Source organism: Capricornis sumatraensis, chromosome 3, assembly GCF_032405125.1.
Source record: "Capricornis sumatraensis isolate serow.1 chromosome 3, serow.2, whole genome shotgun sequence".
Classification (NCBI taxonomy): Eukaryota; Metazoa; Chordata; class Mammalia; order Artiodactyla; family Bovidae; genus Capricornis; species Capricornis sumatraensis.
Window position 1 is genome coordinate 40,712,290 of NC_091071.1, and position 23,609 is coordinate 40,735,898.

The following is a 23,609-nucleotide window of genomic DNA, read 5'->3' on the forward strand; positions in this document are numbered from 1 at the left end:
GCTCCTCCTGCCTCGGGTTTCCAGGATGGGCAGCAGCATTGACCTGTGCAAACGGAGCTCCGGGTGGGTGGCCGTGGGCAGAGGGCGTCTGGGCCGCCCTGTGCTGACCTCTGTCTGTCGCACTCTGCAGGGATATCTCCCACAACCTGCTTCGGGCGCTGGACATCGGGCTACTGGTGAACCTCTCGGTGTTGACAGAGCTGTGAGTGTCCACCAGGGGTGGCTGCGGGCTTCCATGCTGCAGGCGGGCGGCAGCTTGTCCCCGTGGTGGTTCAGGGGGCTCATGTCAAACCACGTTGAACCCCTCCTTTCTTACAGGGACATAAGCAACAACAAGATTTCTACATTAGAAGAAGGAATATTTGATAATTTATTTAATTTAAGTGAAATGTAAGTGTCGATGGTTTTGGTGGCTCTGGGTGGCTGGGCCAGGGGCCCCGCACTGCCTGCTCAGCCTGCCCCATACCCTACAGAAATCTGGGCGGGAACCCGCTCGAGTGTGACTGCGGTCTGGCCTGGCTGCCGCGCTGGGCGGAGGGGCAGCGGGTCCACGTGGTACGGCCCGAGGCAGCCACGTGCGCCGGGCCTGGCCCCCTGGCTGGCCAGCCGCTGCTTGGCGGAGCGCTGCTGGACGGAGCCTGTGGTGAGTGTGCCAGGCAGCACGGCTGAGTGGCCAGGCGGGACCCCTGCAGGTCCTCTCGGGTGGGGGAAGTTACTGACTGGGGAGGGGTCGGGAGGGCCCTCCAGCCCAGGGGACGGTGTGCGCGGGCTTGGAGGTGATGCAGTCTGGGATGGGGTGGGGTGAGGGGCGCACCCTTGCAACCGGCCTGCCCGCCCTTGCAGGTGAGGAGTATGTTGCCTGTGTCCCTGACGACAGCTCGGGAGCCGTGGCACTGGTGGCCTTTTCGGCTGCCCCCGAGGGCCCGCTGGCCCCTGAGGCCTGTGGCGCCCTCTGCTTCGCAGCTGGCCAGGCCCTCGCGGCCCTCTCGGAGCAGGGCCGGTGCCTATGCGGGGCGGCCCAGCCCCACAACTCCTCTTCCGCCTGCCTGCCCTCCTGCTCTGGCCCCTCCCTGCCCCCTGCCCCCGCCTGCCGGGGGCCCAGCCTCCTCCAGCACGTCTTCCCTGCCTCCCCGGAGGCCGCCCTGCTGGGGCCCCAAGGACCCCTGGCCTCTGGCCAGCCCGCAGCCTTCCACGTCACCGCCTCGCTGCCGGTCAGCTCCACGCACTGGGACTTTGGCGATGGCTCCCCAGAGGTGGATGTTGCGGGCCCCGATGCCACTCACCGCTATGTGCTGCCCGGCCGCTACCCCGTGACGGCTGTGCTGGCCCTAGGGGCGGGCTCTGCCCGGCTGGGGGCAGAGGTGCGGGTGGAGGCGGCCCCGGCTGACCTGGAGCTCGTCTGTGTGGCCTCGGTGCACAGCGATGAGACCCTGCAGCTCGGTGTCCGAAACCGCGGCGGCTCGGGCCTGGAGGCCGCCTACAGCATCGTGGCCCTGGGCGAGGAGCCAGCCCAAGGTGGGGCCTGCCCCAGCCACGTCGGGTGGGCGGACCGCCTGGGCTGGGCACACGCCGATGCCTGTCTCTGCCCTCTGCCCCCAGTGGTGCACCCGCTCTGCCCCTCGGACACGGAGATCTTCCCCGGCAACGGGCACTGCTACAGCCTGCGGGCAGAGAAGGCGTCCTGGGCGCAGGCGCAGGAGCAGTGCCGGGCTTGGGCCGGGGCCGCCCTGGCCATGGTGGACAGCCCTGCCGTGCAGCACTTCCTGGTCTCCCGCGTCACCAGGTGCCTGCCTGGGCATGGGGTGTCTGCAGGGGCTGCGTCTGGCCGGCCGGTGGGCTCCAGGCAGCAGCCGTTCCTGTCGGCTCTCCTGATGCAGCCGTGGCTTCAGGGGTGCCCGCTGTGGTAGTTGCCCGCCCCCGGCCCTGTGTCCTCCCTGTCTGCCCGAGCTGGGCCCCTCCTGCAGAGGGCGGGGCAGGTCTGGTGTGGTCAGTGCCTCCTGCACCCTAGGAGCCTCTTGGGCACTCTGACCGTCCAGGCCTGTGGGGGACTCTGCTCTGCAGCGGTCACCAGGGGTGGCCCTCAGAGCCTGCCGTGGCCAGGGGTGGGATGGGGTGGAGGCTGGCCCCCTGCTCCCCTGGGTCCCTGTGGGAAGGGGCTGATGGGCTGTGGGTCCTGCTGAACATCCTGTGTCCCGAGGGGAGATCGAGGCTCAGAGCGGTCACAGCCCTTGCCCTGGGTCCTGGGGTCCCCGGGTAGTAACGCAGCCCCAGCACCTGGCTCTGACCCCACCACCCGCCCCCACGCCCTGCCTCCAGGAGGGTCTCTGCCTGCAGAGCTGTGAGGCTGGCCCATCTGGGGGCCAGTGTGTGGGTGTCTCGGTACCTCCCCTGGAGGCCTGCTCCTTCGCTGGACGCACGTGGGTCCTGTGGCCGGGCCAGAGTGAGGTGGAGCCCCCTGTGGGTCTCAGCTGGACCCCGGCCCCGTGGGATGGGGCTGGGCGGGTGCTGGCCTGGGCCTTGCTTGCCAGGTCCAGTCTCTGAGCCTCAGTGTCCCTGTCTGGAAGTGGGGGTAGAGGCGGAGCCCCTGACGGGCTGCTGCAAGGCGAGTGCCCATCCCTGGGGAGCCCCTGAGCGCTGGCCCTTCGCTGTCTGCCACAGGAGCCTGGACGTGTGGATTGGCTTCTCGGCTGTGGAGGGGGTGGCAGCGGGCCCTGCGCCCCAGGGCGGCGCCTTCAGCCTGGAGAGCTGCCAGAACTGGCTGCCCGGGGAGCCGCATCCTGCCACAGCTGAGCGCTGCGTGCGCCTGGGGCCCGCTGGGCAGTGCAACACGGACCTGTGCTCAGCGCCGCACAGCTACGTCTGTGAGCTGCGGCCCGGAGGTGCGCGGGGCCCAGGGTGGGAGGGTGGGAGCACCTGCTGCCCTGGCCAGGAACCCGGGAGTCCTCCTCACCTGGCCAGCACAGCTGCTCCTAGCGCCGGTTCAGTGCTCGTCACATGTCTGCTGGGCATCCCCTGTCTGGACTGGGCCCGCAGCCGGTGCGGCTCAGTCCCAGGTCCCTCAACCCCTGGGCCCTCAACACTCTCCTCCCGCCTGGGCCCAGCATCTCATTGCATGCTTGCACCCCAGGCCCCGTGTGGGATGCAGAGAACTTCCTCGTGGGAGCGCCCAGTGGGGACCTGCAGGGGTCTTTGAGCCCCCTGGAACAGCAGGAGGCCCTCCTGGCTCCCCAGGAGCCCGTCGAGGTAGGCGGGCCCTTTAGGCTTCTTGCTTCTAAAAAGCAGGAAGACTGGGACTGCCCTGGGGGTCCAGTGGCTGGTACTGCACACTCCCAGCACATGGGACCAGGTTTGATCCCTGGCGGGGGAACTAGATCCCGCAGGCCGCACGGAGGATTGATCCCACATGCGCAGCGGAGACCCAGTGTGGCCAAATAAGTTAGTTTGAAAAGCAAGACAGTCCCTCCACAAAAACCCCAAGAAGCCTTTTTATGGGCCTTATTAACATCCTGTGACCAGTGGGGAGAATTTAGAAAACCCACCGCAGGGCAGAGGAGAGGAGCACCCTGGCTGGCACCCGAGAGAGCCCCGAATCTCCCAAGCTTTCTCTCTCCATCTGGGTGTATTTTTTACAATTGAAGGTGGGATTCCTATTGCTCAGAGATGGTTTTGGCCTGATGTTTTTCTCCTGAGCAATGTGGTCTCCCGCTGTGTGAGACGAGGCCCCTGGGGGGCTCCTCCCCTCTGACTGGAGGATGTTAGGGTGTCGGGGTGGGGTCAGGCTGAGGGTCGGGGCCTGCAGAGCTGAGTGGCCCCCTGCCCTGCCAGGTGATGGCGTTTCCTGGCCTGAGCCCGAGCCGCGAAGGCTTCCTCACCACTGCCGAGTTTGGGACGCAGGAACTGGGCCGGCCCGCCCAACTGCGGCTGCAGGTGTACCGGGCGGGGCGCAGAGCAGGTGGGACCCCGTCCTGGCAGCAGGACTCAGGGGGCATGAGTGGCCTCTCTGGTCTGTCACGTCTTGTCGGTTTGTTGCCCACTGGGCTGGTATCCAGCCTCAGGGTGGACAGTGGGGCCAGGAGACACCAGTTCATGCTGGGCATGCCAAGGACGGTGGCTCTGGAGGGGAGCTTGCTGGGGCCGGGGTCAGAGGGGGAGAGGAGAGGCGCTGGGGGCTGGGGACACTGGCTGGCGGGACCCCGTCTCCTAGCGAGGTGTCCCTGTGGTCTGTAAGCACGCTGGGGCCCCCGACACCCCTCCTTTCCTTGTAGGGTCCCCAGAAAACAGCAGTGAGCCCCAGGGTAGGTCCCTTGAAAACAAGACTGAGCTGGCCCCTGTGTGCACACCAGAAGGGCCCCTGCGCCCCCGAGCCAACGTCTGCCTGCCTCTGGACACCCCCTGCCACCCTGGGGCCTGCGCCAATGGATCTGTGCCAGGGCCGGGCCTCCCTGGGGTCTCCTACACACTGTGGAAAGAGTTCCTCTTCTCCGTGCCTGCGGGCCCCCCTGCCCAGTACTCGGTGCGTGCCTCTGGCTCCTGCTTCCTGCCTCCCTCCACCCCCGAGGCCCTGGCTTCCCGTCACACAGATCAAATACAGACCCTTCGGCCAAGCCATCCAGTCCCCTGCCTCGGTAGTGCCCTCCTCCCCTGCCTCCACCCCAAGGCCTTTGCACTTGCTCTCTGGGCATAGCTAGCCAGCGTCTGGCAGAGGCCCTGCCCCTGTCCAGGCAGCCCACCCGTCCTGCGTCCTCTCTGCCCGTGTCCCATCCGTCCCTGCCCTGAACACCTCGGAGGCCCCTGGGAAGCTGGGTGCCCCGAGTGACCAAGGAACATGGAGGCCCCTGTGGGGAGTGACTTAGTGCCCCTTCCCATGTTGAGGACGCGACCCGGCCCTGCCGCCCTCTCCCACAGGTCCCCTTCCACGGCCAGGACGTCACCCTGCTCCCTGGCGACCTCATCAGTTTGCAGCACGACGCGGGGCCGGGCGCCCTCCTGCGCTGCCCCCCAGCACTCAGCTTCCCAGGCTCTGAGGCTCCGTACTTCTCTGCCAACGCCTCAGTCTGGCTTGCCCGCCTGCCTGCCCAGCTGGAGGCGGCCCCAGCTGGCCCCGCCTGCGCCCTGCGGTTGCTGGCCGCCACGGAGCGGCTCACTCCTCTGCTGGGCCTGGGCCCCAACCCGGGGCTGCGGCGGCCAGGGCGCTATGAGGTCAGGGCCACGGTGGGCAATGGTGTATCCAGGCACAACCTGACCTGCAGCTTCGACGTCCTCTCCCCAGTGGCCGGGCTTCGGGCCATCTACCCGGCCCCCCAGGATGGCCGCCTCTATGTGCCCACCAGCGGCTCTGCCCTGGTGCTGCAGGTGGACTCGGGCGCCAACGCCACCGCCGAGGCCCGCTGGCCTGGGGGCAATGCCAGCGCGCCTTTCAAGGCTGCCTGCCCGGCCGCTGTGGCCGCCCTGGCACCTGTCTGCACCCAGACCAACGGCAGCCTGTTTTCCATGCTGATGCTGTCTGGGCTCCGTGAGGGTGAGCACGAGGTGGAGGTGGTGGTGGAGAACGGTGCCGGCCGGGCCAACCTCAGCCTGCTGGTGACGGTGGAGGAACCCATCCGCGGGCTCCGCGCCACACCCAGCCCCGAGGCCCGCGTGCTGCAGGGCGTCCTGGTGGTGAGTTGGGTCCCTGCCCCCCTGAGATGCGGCTCCCCGTGGAGGGCCACCCGTCCCCAGCCTGGAGCGTGCCTGGCTGCTGGGACACTGGGCCCGGTGTTGGGTCCTGGGTAGGCTCCTGTGGGTGGCCCTGTGCGCAGATGGCTCGTCCATCCCCAAGTGACGGGAGAGTCACCTCTGGAACAGTTGTTCTGAAAATGCTTCTTTCTCCCATGCTTCCTGAGCCTGCTGTTGAGCTCTTCACCTGCCTCTGACCTCCCTCTTCCTGGGTGTGTTTTGAGACCCCCACTGGGGTCTCACCAGACGAAGTGAACCCTTTCTAAGGCTGGGGCACTGCCACCCGGCCAATGTCAGGCCACTCCCGTCCTCTGGGTGCCCGTCTCGCACACAGGCCATTGCACAGTTGTGCCCCATCTTCCTTGCTTACACCTGTCAGGTGACGCAGGGGAGCATCCAGAACCACGAGGCCGTGGAGACACGTGTGCCTCCCAAGTGGGAGCCCGGGATGGGGGTGCAGGCCATGGTGGGTTGGCCTCTAGTCTTGGGCACTGGGCCTCTGAGGTACAGAGAGGTTGGTGTGTGGCCAGGCCTGGGCTCAGCCCTGCACAATGTGACCTCCATGACCAAAAGGGAAGCCCACAGACAGCCTTGTCCAGGCGGGTGAACCTGGGCTGGGGGCAGCATCCATCCCCCAGGGACCCTGGCCTGGGGCAGGTCACGGCCAGCTCACATGATGCCCTTCTGCAGAGGTATAGTCCCGTGGTGGAGGCCGGCTCAGATGTGGTCTTCCGCTGGACCATTGACGACAAACAGTCCCTGACCTTCCACAACGTGGTCTTCAATGTCATCTACCAGAGCGCAGCCGTCTTCAAGCTCTCGGTGGGCGGGGGTCTCGGGCGCAGGGGTGGGCGGGGCGCGGGGCGGAGCTGTGTGTTGCTCACCTATGCCTTCTGCTCCCGAGGACCTCGTGGCCCGGGTGGGTGAGGGCGGGCCTTGGGGGACTCTGTCCATAGCGCCTCGCGGCTGGCAGGCAGCCTGCTTACTGCTGCCTGTGTCCACAGCTGACAGCCTCCAACCATGTGAGCAGCGCCAGCGCGCACTTCAACGTCACCGTGGAGCCGATGCACCGGATGCGGGGCCTGCGCGTGTCAGCAGTGCCGCCGGTTCTGGCCCCCAACGCAGCGCTGGCGCTGGCCGCCCACGTGCTGGTGGACTCGGCAGTAGAGGTGGCCTTCCTGTGAGTGCGGCATCTCCCCCAGCCCCACCTCCCTTCCAGAATGTGCTGGGGACGCGGGCCCTTCGGAGGGGGCCGCAGCAGGGTGGTGGTTCCCGGGAAGGGGGCTGCAGCCAGGGCAGCGGGCGCTGCAGGGGCTCAGCGGGCCCTCCCCAGGCTGCTCACTGCCTGCTCCCTGCCCCGGCAGATGGATGTTCGGGGATGGGGAGCAGGCAGTCGGCCAGTTCAAGCCTCCGTACGAGTCCTTCGAGGTCCCAGACCCCACGGTGGCCCAGGTGCTGGTGGAGCACAACACCTCGCACGTCTACACCACCCCAGGTGAGGGCCGGCGGCTCGGGCGCTCTGCCTGGGGCAGCACCTTCCCTGTGGGGTGCTCCCCGGGTCCTGCCTCCAGAGCACAGCTGGGGCTGATGGCCTGGGGCCCCTACTAGCATGGAGAATGGAGGTGAGGGGGGACTGGGCCTCAGAGACCCGTGATGCGAGTCTGCTGGCCAGAAACAGACCCTTTCCATCCCTCCCGCCCCATCCCTGAGCCTTTTCTGGGGGAGAAGGGGAGATCCTTGTAAGTCGTTTCTGAAGTCCCAGAAGCCTCACAAGGAAGTGTAAACAGCCCTGTGATCCTGGCCCTGCACCAGCCTGTCACCCAAGGGCATTTGCACCTGAGTTCCCCTTCACCTCCTTCTGCCTCACCCCATGTGGAGAGCACGTGGCCGAGGGCCACCTATATTCACACTTTGCCTGGGGCCCTTTCGCCCCACGGCCGCGCCCACAGCCTGGGGCCAGGGGTGGGTTGCGAGCAGGGTGGCAGCGCTGGCTCGGCCACACTCTCGCTTGGGGCCTGTCCACCAGGTGAGTACAGCCTGACCCTCCTTGTGTCCACCGCCTTCGAGAACCTGACGCAGCAGGTGCCTGTCAGTGTGCGTGCCGCCCTGCCCGCCGTGGCCGTGGCCGTGGGCAGCCAGGTCCTGGTGGCTGGCCAGCCCATTGCCTTCTTCCCACGCCCGCTTCCGTCGCCGGGCGGTGTCCTCTACACGTGGGACTTCGGGGACGGCTCCCCAGCTGTCACCCAGCCCCAGCCAGAGGTCAACCACACGTTTGCCTCGAGGGGCATGTACCATGTCCGCCTGGAGGTCAACAACACAGTAAGCCACGTGATGGCAGGCATCAGCGTCCGTGTCTTCGAGGAGCTCCGAGGCCTGACGGTGAGTCTGAGCTCCGCCGTGGAGCAGGGTGTGCCTGTGGTGGTCAGCGCTGCCCTGGATTCCGGCGACAACGTCACATGGACTTTCGACATGGGGGACGGCACGGTGCTCATGGGCCCCGAGGCCACGGTAGAGCATGTGTACCGGCGGGCGCAGAACTGCACGGTGACGGTGGGCGCATCCAGCCCCGCCGGCCGCCTGGCCCGCAGCCTGCCCGTGCACGTGTTCGTCCTGGAGGTGCTGTGGATTGACCCGGTGGCCTGCATCGCCTCCCAGCTGCATGCCCGGCTCACAGCCCATGTCACCGGGGACCCTGCCCACTACGTCTTTGACTGGACCTTCGGGGACGGCTCACCCAACATCAGCATCCAGGGGGACCCGACCGTGATGCATAGCTTTACGCACAGTGGCACGTTCCCGCTGGCGCTGGTGCTGTCAAGCCGCGTGAACAGAGCACACTACTTCAGCAGCGTCTGTGTGGAGCCCGTGCTGGGCAACGTCACCCTGCAGCCAGAGAGGCAGTTCGTGCGGCTCGGGGATGAGGCCCGCTTGGTGGCCCACGCCTGGCCCCCCTTCCCCTACCGCTACACCTGGGACTTCGGCACTGAGGATGCTGCTGCCCGCGTCGGGGGCCCCGAGGCCACGTTCACCTACCAGCTCGCTGGCTCCTACCTCGTGACGGCCACCGCGGCCAACAACATCTCGGCCGCCAATGACTCGGCGCTGGTGGAGGTGCAGGAGCCCGTGGAGGTCACAGGCATCAGTGTCAACAGCTCCCACGCTCTGGAGCTGCAGCAGCCCTACCTGTTCTCCGCTGTGGGCCGCGGGCACCCCGCCAGCTTCCTGTGGGAGCTGGGGGACGGCGGGCAGCTGCAAGGCCCCACAGTCATTCATGCCTACAGCAGCACAGGCTGCTTCCGAGTCAGGGTGGCCGGCTGGAACGAGGTGAGCCGGGGCGAGGCCCAGCTGGACGTGACAGTGCAGCAGCGTGTGCGGGGGCTCAGCGTGAACGCCAGCCGCACGGTGGTGCCCCTCAATGGCAGCGTGAGCTTCAGCACCGCGCTGGAGGCCGGCAGCGACGTGCGCTACTGCTGGGTCCTCTGCGACCGCTGCACGCCCATCCCTGGGGGTCCCACCATCTCTTACACCTTCCGCTCTGTGGGCACCTTTAACATCATCGTCACAGCCGAGAACGAGGTGGGCGCCGCCCAAGACAGCATCTTCGTCTACGTCCTGCAGCACATCGAGGGGCTACAGGTGGTGGGCGGCGGCTGCTGCTTCCCCACCAACCGCACACTGCAATTGCAGGCTGTGGTGCGGGATGGCACCAACATCTCCTACAGCTGGGCCGCTCAGCGCGATGGTGGCCCCTCCTTGGCCGGCAGCGGCAAAGCCTTCTCGCTCACAGTGCTTGAGGCCGGCACCTACCATGTCCAGCTGCGGGCCACCAACATGCTGGGCAGCGCCTCAGCCAACTGCACGGTGGACTTCGTGGAGCCCGTGGGGTGGCTGGCCGTCACCGCCTCCCCGAACCCAGCTGCTGTCAACACAAGCGTCACCCTCTGGGCCGAGTTGGCTGGGGGCAGCAGTGTCAGTTACAGCTGGTCCCTGGAGGAGGGGCTGCGCTGGGAGACCCAGGAGCCATCTACCACCCTCAGCTTCCCCAGCCCCGGCCTGTGCCTGGTCACAGTCGTGGCCGAGAACCAGCTGGGCTCAGCCAATGCCAGCGTGGAGGTGGTCGTGCAGGTGCCCGTCAGTGGCCTCAGTATCCATGCCAGGGAATTGGACGGTGGCTTTGTGGTGGCCGGTTCCACGGTGCCCTTCTGGGGGCAGCTGGCCGCAGGCACCGAGGTGAGCTGGCGCTGGGCTGTGCCAGGTGGCAGCAGGCAGGGCCAGCATGTCACCTTGGTCCTCCCTGATGCTGGCCCAGTCTCGGTCCAGCTCAATGCCTCCAACGCGGTCAGCTGGGTTATGGCCACGCACAACCTCACGGTGCAGGAGCCCATTGTGAGCCTGGTGCTGTGGGCCAGCAGGAAGGTGGTGGAGCCCGGGCAGCTGGTGCACTTTCAGATCTTGCTGGCCGCTGGCTCGGCCGTCCGCTTCTTCCTGCAGGTCAGTGGGGGCAGCCTCGAGGTGCTGCCCATGCCCCACTTCTCCCGCAGCTTCCCCCGGGTCGGGGACTACACAGTGAGTGTGCACGCTGAGAACTGCGTGAGCCGGGCACAGGCCCAGGTGCGCGTCTCGGTGCTGGAGGCCGTGGGTGGGCTGCAGGTGCCCGACTGCTGCGGGCCGGCCATCGCCACGGGCGCAGAGCGGAACTTCAGCGCCCGCGTGCAGCGGGGCTCCCGCGTCGCCTACGCCTGGTACTTTTCGCTGCAGAAGGTGCAGGGAGACTCGCTGGTCATCCTGTCGGGCCGCGATGTCGCCTACACTCCCGTGGCCGCAGGGTTGCTGGAGATCCATGTGCGCGCCTTCAACGAGCTGGGCGGCGTGAACCGCACGCTGCTGGTGGAGGTGCAAGACGCCATCCAGCATGTGGTGCTGCGCGGCCCCCGCTGCTTCGCCAACCGCTCTGCCCACTTCGAGGCGGCCACCAGCCCCAGTGCCCGGCGCGTATCCTACCGCTGGGACTTCGGGGACGGGGCCCCAGCAGAGGACACAGAGGCGCCCTGGGCGGCACACTCCTACCTGCAGCCCGGGGACTACCCCGTGCAGGTGAACGCCTCCAACCTGGTGAGCTTCTTCGTGGCGCAGGCCACGGTCACTGTCCACGTGCTGGCCTGCAGGGAGCCCGCAGTGGACGTGGCCCTGCCCCCGCAGGTGCTCATGCGGCGTTCCCAGCGCAACTACCTGGAGGCCCACGTGGACCTGCGGGACTGCGTCACCTACCAGACCGAGTATCGCTGGGAGGTGTACCGCGCCGCCAGCTGCCAGCGTTCTGGGCGCGCGGCCCGGGTGGCCCTGCCTGGTGTGGACATGAGCCGGCCCCAGCTGGTGGTGCCACGGCTCGCACTGCCCGTGGGCCACTACTGCTTTGTGTTCGTGGTGTCGTTTGGGGACACCCCGCTGGCCCGGAGCATCCAGGCCAACGTAACGGTGGCCCCCGAACGTCTAGTGCCCATCGTGGAGGGTGGCTCCTCCCGCGTGTGGTCAGACTCTCAGGACCTGGTGCTGGACGGGAGCAAGTCCTACGACCCCAACCTGGAGGATGGCGACCAGACGCCCCTCAGCTTCCACTGGGCCTGTGTGGCCGCGACGCAGGTCAGCCATGGGGGCACGCGCCCTGCCCGCCCTGCTCGGGTCTGCATGATGAGCCCGGCAGGCCTGGGCTCCAAGTGCCAGGGGGGTGTTGGACCGCGGTCGGGGGTAGGGGGTCTTGCTGCTGCAGGCCAGAGTGGCTCTGAGGTCTCACGTCCCACCCTGCCCCGTTATGGGCTGCAGAGCGAGACCGGCGGGTGTGTGCTGAACTTTGGGCCCCGCGGGAGCAGCGTGGTCACCATCCCTCGGGAGCGTCTGCGCGCCGGTGTGGAGTACACCTTCAACCTGACCGTGTGGAAGGCTGGCCGCAAGGAGGAGGTCACCAGCCAGACGGTGGGTGCTGCCGTGGCCCAGCCTTGAAGAGCCCTTGGCCCTGGGATGGGCGTGGCCGGTGAGGCAGAGCCCACACAGTGCCCAGCTCCCGTTCCTAAGGGGTTTTTTTACGTTTCGGGGGTTTTTGGAAGACATCGGTCCTGAGTTACCACTCCTTTCGATGCTGTTTCTGTTTAATGAGACGGCCGTCGGCTTGGCTTCCCCCCAGAAAGGCCATAGAGGAGTAGGAAGCCTCGAGGCACAGTCCTAGGCCGTCTCCTCCCGGCACGTGGGGGCCCCTCCCGGAACGGGGAGGCCTGGCCTCGCGTGCGTGGCGTGCTCTCCCTCCCTGAGCGTGGCGCCCTCCCTCCCTGAGCGTGGCGCCCTCGCCCTCCCTCCCTGAGCGCGGCGCTCTCCCTCCCTGAGCGCAGCACCCCACCGGCTGTGACAGCAGCCAGTGCACCAGGCCCTGCTGGTGCCCGGGATGGGGTGCATCCCCCATGCCAGGGGGGTGCCAGGCCTCTGCCCGGAGGGGTTCCTGCCTAGAGGGGCCATCTGGGGTTGTGTGCCAGGGACCCCCCAGGGTGCACAGCAGCAGGGGGCTCAGACGGAGCCACACCTGGCTTGCTGTCGTCCCCGCACAGATGCGTGCACTCGCTCACGCCTTCTTGCCTCTGCTTCTCCATCCACTTGTGTCTGCGCCCCTGTCAGGGGCCCTGGGGGCTGCAGAAAACAAGCCCTCGTGATCTGTTCTCCTCGAATCCCCTCCCCCAGCCTGGGAGTCACAAAACCACACAGAGTCCTGGGTGAGAGCTGGGCCTGAGAGGAGCCTTGGCAGGTGGAGCTGGCAGGGGCGGAGGCACAGGAGGGCTGGGGCATGACAGGGTCTGCTGCTGCCCTCCGCCCGGGCAGATGGGAGGGTCTGGCATCGCAAGCAGAGCCCATGCGGGTGGCAGGCCCCCTCACCCCACCGGCTTCCAGGTGCTGGTCCGCAGCGGCCGGGTGCCCATTGTGTCCCTGGAATGCGTGTCCTGCAAGGCGCAGGCGGTGTACGCAGTGAGCCGCAGCTCCTATGTGTACCTGGAGGGCCGCTGTGACAACTGCGACGGGGACCCGGAGCGCGGGGTGAGTGGGAACGGGCTGGGGGCGCTGGGTGGTCCTGGGGAGACCCTCCCCTGAGCCCGTGGCCTCCGTTCCCCCTCAGTTGTGGGCTGCGCGCAGCTTCAGCAACGAGACACTGGTGCTGGATGCAACAACCACGTCCACGGGTGGTACGGGCATGCGGCTGGTGGTGCGGCGGGGCGTGCTGCGTGACGGCGAGGGCTACACCTTCACGCTGACTGTGCTGGGCCGCTCGGGCCAGGAGCAGGGCTGCGCCTCCATCCGCCTGGCGCCCAACCGCCCGCCACGGGGCGGCTCCTGCCGCCTCTTCCCGTTGGAGGACGTGCGCGCACTCACCACCAAGCTGCACTTTGAGTGCATGGGTGAGTACGGCTGGCCGCGGGGCGGGTGGGCTGGGTGGGGAACCCGCTGACGCCCTGGGCCCACAGGCTGGCAGGACGCAGAGGACGCAGGTGCACCGCTGGTGTACGCCCTGCAGCTGCGGCGCTGCCACCAGGGCCACTGCGAGGAGTTCTGCGTCTACAAGGGCAGCCTTGCCTCCTACGGGGCCGTGCTGCCGCCCGGCTTCGCGCCCCACTTCATGGTGGGCCTGGCTGTGCTGGTGCAGGACCAGCTGGGGGCCGCCGTGGTCGCCCTCAACAGGTGAGCCCGTGCCCACACAGCCAGCCAGCCAGCCAAGGGGCAGGAGAGGGCCCAGCCCTGTTCACGCCCCGCCTCTGCCCCTAGGTCTCTGACCATCACCCTGCCAGACCCCCCCGGGGACCCTGCCGACGGCCCCCCAGACCTCACAGACTGGCTGCATAGCCTGGCGGGGAGCACGCTGCCGGGGCTGCTGCGGCAGGCTGACCCCCAGCATGTCATGGAGTACTCGCTGGCGCTCATCGCTGTGCTCAATGAGGTGGGCACGATCCCCACAGGTCCCGGGAAGCCCCCTTTGCTGGTGTCCGGCCAGCACTGCCCGCTGACAGCCCTGTGCCCGCAGTACGAGCAGGCCCTGCCCGTACTGGCGGAGCCGGACCCCAGGCAGGAGCTGCGCGCCCAGATACGCAAGAACATCACGGAGACATTGGTGTCCCTGCGGGTCAACACAGTGGACGACATCCAGCAGGTGGCAGCCGCGCTGGCCCAGTGCACGGTAGGGTGGACCCAGCCCCACGGCAGCCTGGCCCCCCACACCCCAAGAACTCCCTCCTCGGCCAAGCCTGCACGGCTGCATGCCCCCCAGGGCGGCCCCCAGGGCTCTGGGCACAAGGAGCACCAGGGTGGGGTGCGGAGTGGAGATGCTGTTCTGTGCCCCCCCCGGGCCTGTGGTCCCCTCCCCGTTGCCCAGGAGTCGGCGGCCAGGCTGGGCTGGGCTCCATTCTGATGGGGGCATGGTGCCAGGGGAGGCCAGTGGCTGCTGCTGAGGCCTCAGGAGGGCAGTGCAGGGTCTCTGCATTGGCTGTGACTACCATCTGCTCTGTAGCTGGCTCAGCCGTGTGAGGGGCCAGGATGGCTAGTGGGGCCACGTTACCTTGAACTTGGCCTACATGTGAGGAAGGGTCACTGAGGGGCTCCCAGGAGAGAGACTGGGGGCAGAGGTGTGTTCAGCGTGGATTCTGCAGAATGCAGCGGGAAGGGTGCTTTGAATCAGCCGGAGGAGGCGGGGAGGCCCCTGCAGTGGCTGCGCTAGGGGCAGCGGGGTGAGCCCCACCTGGCCTGGCCAGCTGGCTGGACGCGGTGCGGGCGCCCTGCAGGTGTCCAGCCGGGAGCTTGTGTGCCGCTCGTGCCTGAAGAAGACGCTGCACAGGCTGGAGGACATGATGCGCATCCTGCAGGCGGAGACCGCCACGGGTGCGGGGACGCCCACCTCCATCGCAGACAGCATCCTCAACATCACAGGTGCACCGCCCCTGCCGACCTCTGACCCCTCCCACACCCCTCCCCTCACTTGCTTCCCCCGACTTGCCTCCCCTCACTTGCCTCCCCCCACCTCCTCTCCCGCCCACAGGTGACCTCATCCACGTGGCCAGCTCGGACGTGCAGGGCCCACAGCCCTCGGAGCTGGGGGCGGAGCCGCCCTCATTGCTGGTGGCGTCCAGGGCCTACCAGCTCTCGTCCGCCCTCGTGGGCATTCTCACACGCTCCCGCGTGCTCAACGAGGAGCCCCTAACGCTGGCGGGCGAGGAGATCCTGGCGCAGGGCAAGCGCTCGGACCCGCGGAGCCTGCTGTGCCAGGGTGACGCCCCAGGCCCTGGCTGCCACTTTTCCATCCCCGAGGCCTTTAGCGCGGCCCTGCCCAACCTCAGCGATGTGGTGCAGCTCATCCTGCTCGTGGACTCCAACCCCTTCCCCTTTGGCTACATCAGCAACTACACCGTCTCCACCAAGGTGGCCTCCATGGCCTTTCAGACGCAGGCCGGCGCCCAGATCCCCATCAGGCAGCTCGCCTCAGAGCGCGCCATCACTGTGAAGGTGCCCAATAACTCGGACCAGGCCGCCCAGGGCCAGCGCGTCTCTGCCGGTTCCGCCGTCATCCAGCCCCGGGCCTCGGTCAGCGTCGTGGTCACTCCTGAGAACAGCAACCCCGAGGCGGGGCTGCACCTGCAGCTCACCTTCACGGTGCTGGATGGTGCGTGGCTGGCGGGGCCCTTGGTGGGCAGCCGCCTCCTCTCTCGGCCCAGCCCGTGTGGGGCTGCAGGGTGGCCAGCTAAACCGGCGTTTCTCACGGGCACCCCCAACTTGCGGTCTATGTCCTGCTTCATGAGGCTCTAGGGGCCCGGCCGGAGGGCCATGGGTGGGCTCCCAGGGCGTGTGGGCTGCCTGGGCAGGGGTCTGAGCCTGCCTGTGCCGCCGCCCACAGAACAGTACTTGCCGGACGAGCCCGAGCCCTTCCTGGCCGCCTACCTGCACTCGGAGCCCTGGCCCAACGAGCACAACTGCTCAGCCAGCAAGAGGATCAGCCTGGAGGCCCTGGCGGGCGGCGACCACAGGCCCTACACCTTCTTCCTCGCCCCGGGGTGCGCGCGCAACGGGCCTCAGAGGGTGGGCTCCCCGCGGTGGGAGTGGCCGGGTGGGTGGGGCAGGGCCTGGCTGTGACATGCTCCCCTCCAGGTCCCGAGACTTGGGCGCGAGCTACCACCTGAACCTGAGCAGCCACTTCCGCTGGTCGGCGCTGGCGGTGTCCGTGGGTCTGTACACGTCGCTCTGCCAGTACTTCAGCGAGGAGCACATGGCGTGGCGCACAGAGGGGCTGGCGCCCCTGGAAGAGACCTCGCCCCGCGAGGCCGTCTGCCTCACCCGCCACCTCACCGCCTTCGGCGCCAGCCTTTTCGTGCCCGCCAGCCGCATCGAGTTCACCTTCCCTGTGAGTGGCGCCGCACCCAGACGGAGGGGAGCCCGGCGCCATGGTGCGCGGCCTCGGGGCTGACGGGCCTGTCTCCCTAGGAGTCGGCCTCCGGCGTCAACCACGTTGTCCTGCTGACCTGCGCCGTGTGCCTGCTGACCTACGCAGTCATGGCCGTGATCCTGCGGAAGCTGGACCAGCTGGACATCCGCCGGGTCCGCGCCATCCCGTTCTGCGGGAAGGGGGGCCGCTTCAAGTACGAGATCCTGGTCAAGACTGGCTGGGGCCGGGGCTCAGGTGAGGGGCTTCCAGCAGGCCAGGTCCACATGCAGTGGCCTGTGGGCATGCAGTCCCACTGGCACGCACAGGCGGGCAGGACCAGCCGAACCATCAACTGTGTGGTGGTTTAGTCACTAAGTGGCCCCACAGTCTGTAGCCCGCCATGGGATTCTCCAGGCAAGAATACTGGAGTGGGTTGCCATTCCCTTCTCCTGGGGATCTTCCCCACCCAGGGATAGACCTGGGTCTCCTACATTGCAGGCAGATTCTTTACCGTTTGAGCCCCCAGGGAAGTGCATCTATCGGTATGGGAGGTGATTACTAAACGGTAGCAGGTGGTCTGGGTGAAAAAATTGTTTTCACAACGTCGCTAGCTCTCTGACCATCAGTTACAGCCATCAGAGAAGCAGGTTGGCGTGGGATCAGTACTGCGTGTTGGACGCTGAGATCAGGCATCTTGTTTCTTTGTGGGAAACTGAGCAAGTAGTCTGAGCGGTGTTCCCGTCAGTGAGCGCTGCCTTAGGGGCGTCCTTGTGTTTTGGCCAGAGGTCATTTTACTGCCCACGTCGTCCTTGCTCCTGCTGTGAAGCACCTCTGAGAGCTCGTCTCACGTGAAGAAGCATTTTCCGTATTGGTTGCTCTGTGGTGTCTTCATCCTTTTTGTTGCAACCAATGTCCTCACTCGTGTCGGCCACTCATTGCCACTGGCGGCGTTTTTAGGGCCTGGGGCGGCAGCAGGAGCCGCACAGTTGGCTGGGTCTTCAGTTGGGTGTTTGCCTTTGATTCAAAGTGCACTTTTTCGGTACCAGTTTTCATCTCTTTGTTGTGCTTTCATCTTTATCACCAGGTCCCCTCTCTTATTAGGAAAGTGCTTGTTTTCTTAAGGTTTTGTGTGTTTATCCTGAAGCTGCCCCAGGTATCAGTTGCTGTGTGGGCTTTCTCTAGAGGCGCGGGCGCTCCTCTCTGGCTGTGGAGCACGGGCTCCCTGGTGCTGACTCAACAATGCGGCTCACGGGCTCTAGAGCCCAGGCTTCGTCACTGAGGCGCCCGGGCCAAGTTGTCCCACCGCATAGTGGAATCTTCTGGGACCAGAGATCAAACTTATGTCCCCTTCATTGCAAGGCAGATTTTTACCACTGGACTGCCAAGGAAATCCAGGGAAATTTTCATTTTTGACGTTTTTTTCTGTTCCTCTCTATGACATTCATAAAGCGTCATGTGGGTTTATTGTGGCCGACACAGGGCGAGACCACTGTGTGCTTGGTGGTTGGAGTGAGACGGGGGCTCGATGGCTGGTCAGCAGCAGGCTCTGGAAGGGGCGGTGCCAGCAGTCGCCACTTGGTGGTTGGTGTGAGACAGGTGGGCGGTGGCTGGTCAGCAGCAGGCTCTGGAAGGGGCGGTGCCACCAGTGGCCACTTGGTGGTTGGTGTGAGACAGGTGGGCGGTAACTGGTCAGCAGCAGGCTCTGGAAGAGGCGGTGCCACCAGTCACCACCAGGACGCGGGTCCCTTACGCAGCAGACTGCAGGCTGGCAGCCGTGCTTCTGGTCCATGTGGCCACTCACAGTTAATGCTCCGCTGCTACCGGGGCCGTCTGTGGAACAGTTTGAGGGCCTGAGATCATCTGTGTCAGAGCCATGGGGCGAGGGCCATGCCTGTTGAAGGGACATCGACAGGCAGATGCACCCGGGGTCAGTGTCCATGGACAGAAACCCAGAGTTGCACCCATGTCTGCCCCTGATCCAGGGACCACGGCTCACGTGGGCATCATGCTGTATGGGGCAGACGGCCGCAGCGGCCACCGACACCTGGATGGGGATGGAGCCTTCCAGCGCAACAGCCTGGATGTCTTCCAGATTGCCACCCCACACAGCCTGGGCCGCCTGTGGAAGATCCGCGTGTGGCATGACAACAAAGGTGGGGCCCGCTGCCCGCTCACTGCCTGCCCCACCCGCCCACCGCCCACTGGCCCTGACTGCCTGCCGCCCCTGAACACCCGCTCGCTCTCGCAGGGCTGAGCCCCGCTTGGTTCCTGCAGCACGTCATTGTCCAGGACCTGCAGAGCGCCCGCAGCACCTTCTTCCTGGTCAACGACTGGCTGTCGGTGGAGACAGAGGCCAACGGGGGCCTGGTGGAGAAGGAGGTGCTGGCTGCAAGTAAGATCCCTCCTGGCGGCCTCCACGAAACAAACCAATGCCTGGCCTGGGGTCTCCTGAAGCCCGCCTGTCCCCCCTAGGCGATGCAGCGCTGCAGCAGTTCCAGCGCCTCCTGGTGGCCGAGCTGCAGCGTGGCTTCTTCGACAAGCACGTCTGGCTCTCCATGTGGGACCGGCCGCCTCGGAGCCGCTTCACACGTGTACAGCGTGCCACGTGCTGCGTCCTCCTCCTCGGCCTCTTCCTGGGTGCTAATGCCGTGTGGTACGGGACTGTGGGGGACAGCGCCCACAGGTGCGTGCTGCGGGGCCCACCCGCCCGCCTCGGCCCCCCCCATCGCCTCCCCGCAAGCCAGCCCATGTGTCCTCTCCCGCAGCCAGGGCCCCACATCCAGCCTGGCCCCGCTGAGCCTGGACACCGTCGCCGTCGGCTTGGTGTCTAGCCTGGTCGTCTACCCGGTCTACCTGGCCATCCTGTTCCTCTTCCGCATGTCCCGGAGCAAGGTGGGTGCGTGGGGCTCCTGAGCATGGCCAGGCTGTCCAGGGGGGTCAGGAGGGGTCAGCACCCAGAGCACATCAGAGCCAGGCGTGAATGGGCCCCGTGAGCTGCCAATGCCCGCGCCTCAGGTCACTGGGCAGGCAGGGATGGGTTGCCCAGACGACGGGCCACAGGTTCTGAGAAAAACTGACCCAAGGACAAAGTCTGAGCAGACCCTGGGCCAGCGCGGCAGTGGGAGGTCACTTAAAAGCTCCAAGAACAACCCAGGTGGCCTCACTGGCAAGTCCCCCGAGCGGTCATGGAACGACCAGCACCAGTCCCAGACGGGCTTGAAAAAACCTGGCCAGAGCCAGCCAGAGACCTCACGCAGTGCTCAGCAAAGGCCACACGCCTCAGCTAAGGGTTGTCCTTAGCTCTGTGTGGCCATCCACAGCTACACTGATTCAAGTTAGATAAACTTCAGCTTCTCGGTCACAGGAGTCACTCCTGGCGCTCCGTGGCGGCACATGGCAAGTGGCTCCTGTGATGGAGTCCGTAGGTGTAGAGTACACGTGTGGTTCTAAATGATGGAGTCTGTGGGTGTAGAGCATACGTGTGGTTCTAGAAGGTTCTCAAGACAGCACTGCCGCAGACTCTGCTTGCCAGGGCGGGCATGCCTCCCCAAGCGGGGCCCCGAGCTGTGTCCCGCTGACCACCTGCCTCTCCTGCAGGTGGCAGGGGGCCCGAGCCCCACCCCCGCAGGCCCACAGGCACTGGACGTGGACAGCTGCCTGGACTCATCCATGCTGGACAGCTCCGTGCTCGCCTTCCCGGGACTCGGTGCCGAGGTGCGGGCTCCCCGGGGCCTGCCCAGGTGGGGCTGCTGCCTGGGCACTCTGGGATCAGGCTCTCTGTGTCCTCAACAGGCCTTTGCTGGACAAATGAAACAGGACTTAACTCTGGAGGATTCTAAAAGGTGGGGTCTCTAAAGAAAGCACGAGCTGTTTCCTGTGTCGGTCAGCTATGCCTTGCGAGGGTCGCGTTGCACGTCCTCGTCTGTGTGTCGTGGGCGTTGCGTGTCCTCCTCCACGTGTTGTGTGGGTCACTTGTCCTCATCCGTGTGTCGTGGGCATCACGTGTCTCCATTCGTGTGTCGTGGGCGTCGCGTATCCTCTTCCGTGTGTCATGTGGGTCACATGTACTCATCCGTGTGTTACACGCCTGTCCTGGGAGCGTTTGTTTAGAGCCCTGCGTGTCTGCCTGTGACTTGGGTTGGGTGTGTGTGCAATCACATGCCCCGGCACCCCTTGCTGACTGTTACCTGCAGCCTAGTGTGCTGGCCATCCAGCGAAGGTGCCCTCAGCTGGCCAGACTTGCTGAGTGACCCGTCTGTCATGGGCAGCGCCCTGCAGCGTCTGGCTCGGGGCCGGATAGGCCTCACGCCAGGCCCAGAGGAGGACAGTCTCTCCCTGGTCAGCCCCTCCTCGCCTGCCAAGTACTTCTCTGCTTCAGGTGCGCAGGGTGGGGAGGTGCTGCCTGGCCCCCCAGGAGGGCTCTGGGGTGACCTATCTTGCCCCCTCCAGATGAGGACCTGATCCGGCAGATCCTGGCTGAAGGGGCCGGCAGCCTGGCCCCCACCCAGAATACGCAGGGAGAAACAGACCTGCTCGCTGGCCTGTGAGTGCCGGGTTCCAGGGGTGGCGGTAGGGAGGTATGGTGCTGTGGGGCAACAGCTGCTGGAGCAGTGGCAGGAAGGATGGGCATCGGGTCCCAGTACTGCAAGGCGAGCACCCCCGAGCAGCCAGCAGGCCCAGCACCGTCTGCCTGGCCTGGGGCGGCGTCCTCTTTCCACAGAGGCCAGAGGGGGCTGGCCGCGCCCCTGAGCAGTGTGCCACTGACGGGCAAGTGCCCCCATCTTGCCTCAGGTGCAGCGCCCCTGGCGAGAAGACCCAGCCCGTGGTGCTGCAGAGCCTGGGGGACACGGGGCTGCCCAGCCCAGGCCTGACTTGGGAACAGCCCTCGCCGGCCAGGCTCCCCAGGACAGGTGCGTGCCCAAGTCCCAGGACAGCCTCCCACTCCTCTAAGCCACTGCTGACCCATCTGTCTGCCTTCCCAGGGCTGGTGGAGGGTCTGCGGAAGCGGCTGCTGCCAGCCTGGTGTGCACCCCTGGCCCACGGGCTCAGCCTGCTCCTGGTGGCTGTGGCCATGGGAGTGTCGGGGTGGGTCGGCGCCAGCTTCCCCCCCAGTGTGTCTGTCATGTGGCTCCTCTCAAGCGGCTCCAGCTTCCTGGCCTCATTCCTCTGCTGGGAGCCACTCAAGGTGACAAGGGTGTGGGGGGCCAGCCCACCAGCCTCTGGCTGCCAGGGTCCCCTCTGACGCCAGCCCTGGCCCAGGTCCTGCTGGAGGCGCTGTACTTCTCCCTGGTGGCCAAGCGGCTGCACCCAGATGAGGATGACACCCTGGTGGAGAGCCCGGCCGTGACACCCGTGAGTGAGCGTGTGCCCCGCGTGCGGCCGCCCCACGGCTTCGCGCTCTTTCTGGCGAAGGAGGAAGCCCGGAAGGTCAAGAGGCTGCACGGGATGCTGCGGGTGAGCTCGGTCCCCGCGCTGGTGCCTGGCCTCCCTTCCCGACCTCAATGCACCCTCCTCCTGAGCACAGAAGGCCCTTCCGCAGGTGGTCTAGGGCTCTGTGGGCTCCACCCCTCCTGTGACCTTTTCCTGCCCAGCCTCGTGGGTGCGGCTTCTTGGCCTTCGCAGACCTTGTGTGCCCACAGGCCTGGCTCTCAGCACCAGCCTCCCTGGCTGTGGGCACTTTGCTGCCCAGTGTGTGAAAGCCACGCTCTGTCACAGGCTGTACCCATGGGGCACCAGGCTGGGTTTGGCTGACCCCAGGGCCATCCCTGCTCCCCAGGGCCTCCTGCTTTACATGTTTTTCCTGCTGGTGACACTGCTGGCCAACTACGGGGATACCTCGTGCCACAACCATGCCTACCGCCTGCAGAGTGCCATCAAGCAGGAGCTGGACAGCCAGGCCTTCCTGGCCATCACCCGGTACGGAGGTCCTGTGTGCAGGCACAAGTCTGTCCTCTGGGCCAGGGCGGTGCTGATGCCGGCCAGGGTCCACCTCAGCCCTGCGCTTGGCGCAACACAGCCCCTTAGGGGTGTTGGGAAGCGTCTCGATCCATTTCTGGTCATCAGAACTGGAGTGGGTGCTGCTGGCCGTGGGGAGAGGACACAGGACAGGCCCAGCACAGCTTCATCGGCCCTGAGTGTCAGGAAGCCCAGGCCACACCTCCTCCCCTGGGCAGCACTGGCCACCTCCTGCTGGCCGGGTCGGGACTGGTAGCAGTGTTCCCTGGGCCTCTCACCCCAGGAGGCTGGGCCGTGAGGGACGGCCATGTGACCGACTCTGGGTCTGGGGTGGGCAGGTCTGACGAGTTCTGGCCATGGATGTCCCATGTTCTGCTCCCCTACATCCATGGGAACCAGTCGAGGCCGGAGCTGGGGCCCCCACGGCTGCGGCAGGTGCGGCTGCAGGAAGGTGAGTAACCAAGGGGCGCCCTGGCACTTAGCCTAACTTGTTTCCAAAGGGAACCCTTTGCCGGGGTCTGGATCCAACGCCCCCAGCTGGGTGACAGCCTGCCTGGGTCTCCTGATGTGCAGACAGTGACACCTACTTCCAGGGGTGCTGGGCGGGTTCAGTGAGGCCCTGCCGAGCTTGGCTGGAGGCTGGTAAACAGGCAGGGCCCTGGACCCTCTGCTTTCAGCGCTCTGCCCGCACCCGCCTGGCTCCAGGGACCCCGCGTGCTCAGCAGCCTCAGGCGGTTTCAGCACCAGCGACTATGGTGTTGGCTGGGGGAGCGCTGCTCTCAACAGCTCCGAGATCTGGGCCTACTCAGCGCCAGACCTGCTGGGGTGAGCCCGGAGGGCGGCCGGGGGGGCGTGGGGGGGACGCAGGAACAGCCCTTCGGAGGAGCTTGCCGGGGCACTGGCGCTGACGCCGCCCCTCCTTGCAGCGTGTGGTCCTGGGGCTCCTGCGCGGTGTACGACAGCGGGGGCTACGTGCAGGAGCTGGGACCCAGCCTGGAGGAGAGCCGCGCACAGCTGGGATTCCTGCAGCTGCACAACTGGATCGACAACAGGTGGGCCCCACGCTCGGCCCCTCCGCCCGCTCCCCCCGCTCCCCGCACGCGCTGTCCCGTCCGCAAAACACCCGCTGCCCGACCCCCTTTGGAGAGCACCGGCCCCTCGCAGCGCTGCCCCCTCCGACTCCCGGCCCCTGCCCGTGCCCTCCGCGCAGAAGCCGTGCCGTGTTTGTGGAGCTGACGCGCTACAGCCCGGCCGTGGGGCTGCACGCCGCCGTCACGCTGCGCCTGGAGTTCCCGGCGGCCGGACACGCAGTGGCAGCGCTTAGCGTCCGCCCATTCGCGCTGCGGCGGCTCAGCGCCGGCCTCTCTCTGCCGCTGCTCACCTCGGTAGGCCCCGCCCCCGAGACAGTGGCCCCGCCCCAGCCTCCTTCCTTGGACCTGACCCCGCCCTCCCGGGCCCGCCCCAGGGCCATGGCCCCGCCCTCCACAGGCCTGACCCCGCC

At 66.6% G+C, this 23,609-nt stretch overlaps 1 protein-coding gene across 1 annotated transcript in view; it reads left to right on the forward strand.

Annotated features, from left to right (window-relative positions):
* PKD1 (polycystin 1, transient receptor potential channel interacting) overlaps positions 1-23,609 on the forward strand; it is a 38,871-nt gene that overhangs the window by 12,849 nt on the left and 2,413 nt on the right. Inside the window, exons 2-42 of the mRNA XM_068967134.1 lie at positions 131-202; positions 319-390; positions 474-643; positions 844-1,515; positions 1,600-1,783; positions 2,659-2,879; positions 3,128-3,243; positions 3,826-3,952; positions 4,266-4,513; positions 4,906-5,658; positions 6,406-6,537; positions 6,720-6,895; positions 7,080-7,210; positions 7,742-11,355; positions 11,536-11,685; positions 12,646-12,789; positions 12,869-13,148; positions 13,215-13,428; positions 13,513-13,684; positions 13,769-13,921; positions 14,523-14,667; positions 14,777-15,397; positions 15,629-15,785; positions 15,880-16,132; positions 16,213-16,408; positions 18,136-18,306; positions 18,402-18,545; positions 18,626-18,836; positions 18,919-19,045; positions 19,751-19,867; positions 19,946-19,995; positions 20,347-20,531; positions 20,603-20,696; positions 20,945-21,063; positions 21,136-21,338; positions 21,413-21,607; positions 21,930-22,069; positions 22,447-22,559; positions 22,786-22,933; positions 23,035-23,160; positions 23,319-23,493. Of these exons, the coding sequence (XP_068823235.1) occupies positions 131-202; positions 319-390; positions 474-643; positions 844-1,515; positions 1,600-1,783; positions 2,659-2,879; positions 3,128-3,243; positions 3,826-3,952; positions 4,266-4,513; positions 4,906-5,658; positions 6,406-6,537; positions 6,720-6,895; positions 7,080-7,210; positions 7,742-11,355; positions 11,536-11,685; positions 12,646-12,789; positions 12,869-13,148; positions 13,215-13,428; positions 13,513-13,684; positions 13,769-13,921; positions 14,523-14,667; positions 14,777-15,397; positions 15,629-15,785; positions 15,880-16,132; positions 16,213-16,408; positions 18,136-18,306; positions 18,402-18,545; positions 18,626-18,836; positions 18,919-19,045; positions 19,751-19,867; positions 19,946-19,995; positions 20,347-20,531; positions 20,603-20,696; positions 20,945-21,063; positions 21,136-21,338; positions 21,413-21,607; positions 21,930-22,069; positions 22,447-22,559; positions 22,786-22,933; positions 23,035-23,160; positions 23,319-23,493 (11,491 nt within the window). The remainder of the gene's footprint in view (positions 1-130; positions 203-318; positions 391-473; positions 644-843; positions 1,516-1,599; positions 1,784-2,658; positions 2,880-3,127; positions 3,244-3,825; positions 3,953-4,265; positions 4,514-4,905; positions 5,659-6,405; positions 6,538-6,719; positions 6,896-7,079; positions 7,211-7,741; positions 11,356-11,535; positions 11,686-12,645; positions 12,790-12,868; positions 13,149-13,214; positions 13,429-13,512; positions 13,685-13,768; positions 13,922-14,522; positions 14,668-14,776; positions 15,398-15,628; positions 15,786-15,879; positions 16,133-16,212; positions 16,409-18,135; positions 18,307-18,401; positions 18,546-18,625; positions 18,837-18,918; positions 19,046-19,750; positions 19,868-19,945; positions 19,996-20,346; positions 20,532-20,602; positions 20,697-20,944; positions 21,064-21,135; positions 21,339-21,412; positions 21,608-21,929; positions 22,070-22,446; positions 22,560-22,785; positions 22,934-23,034; positions 23,161-23,318; positions 23,494-23,609) is intronic.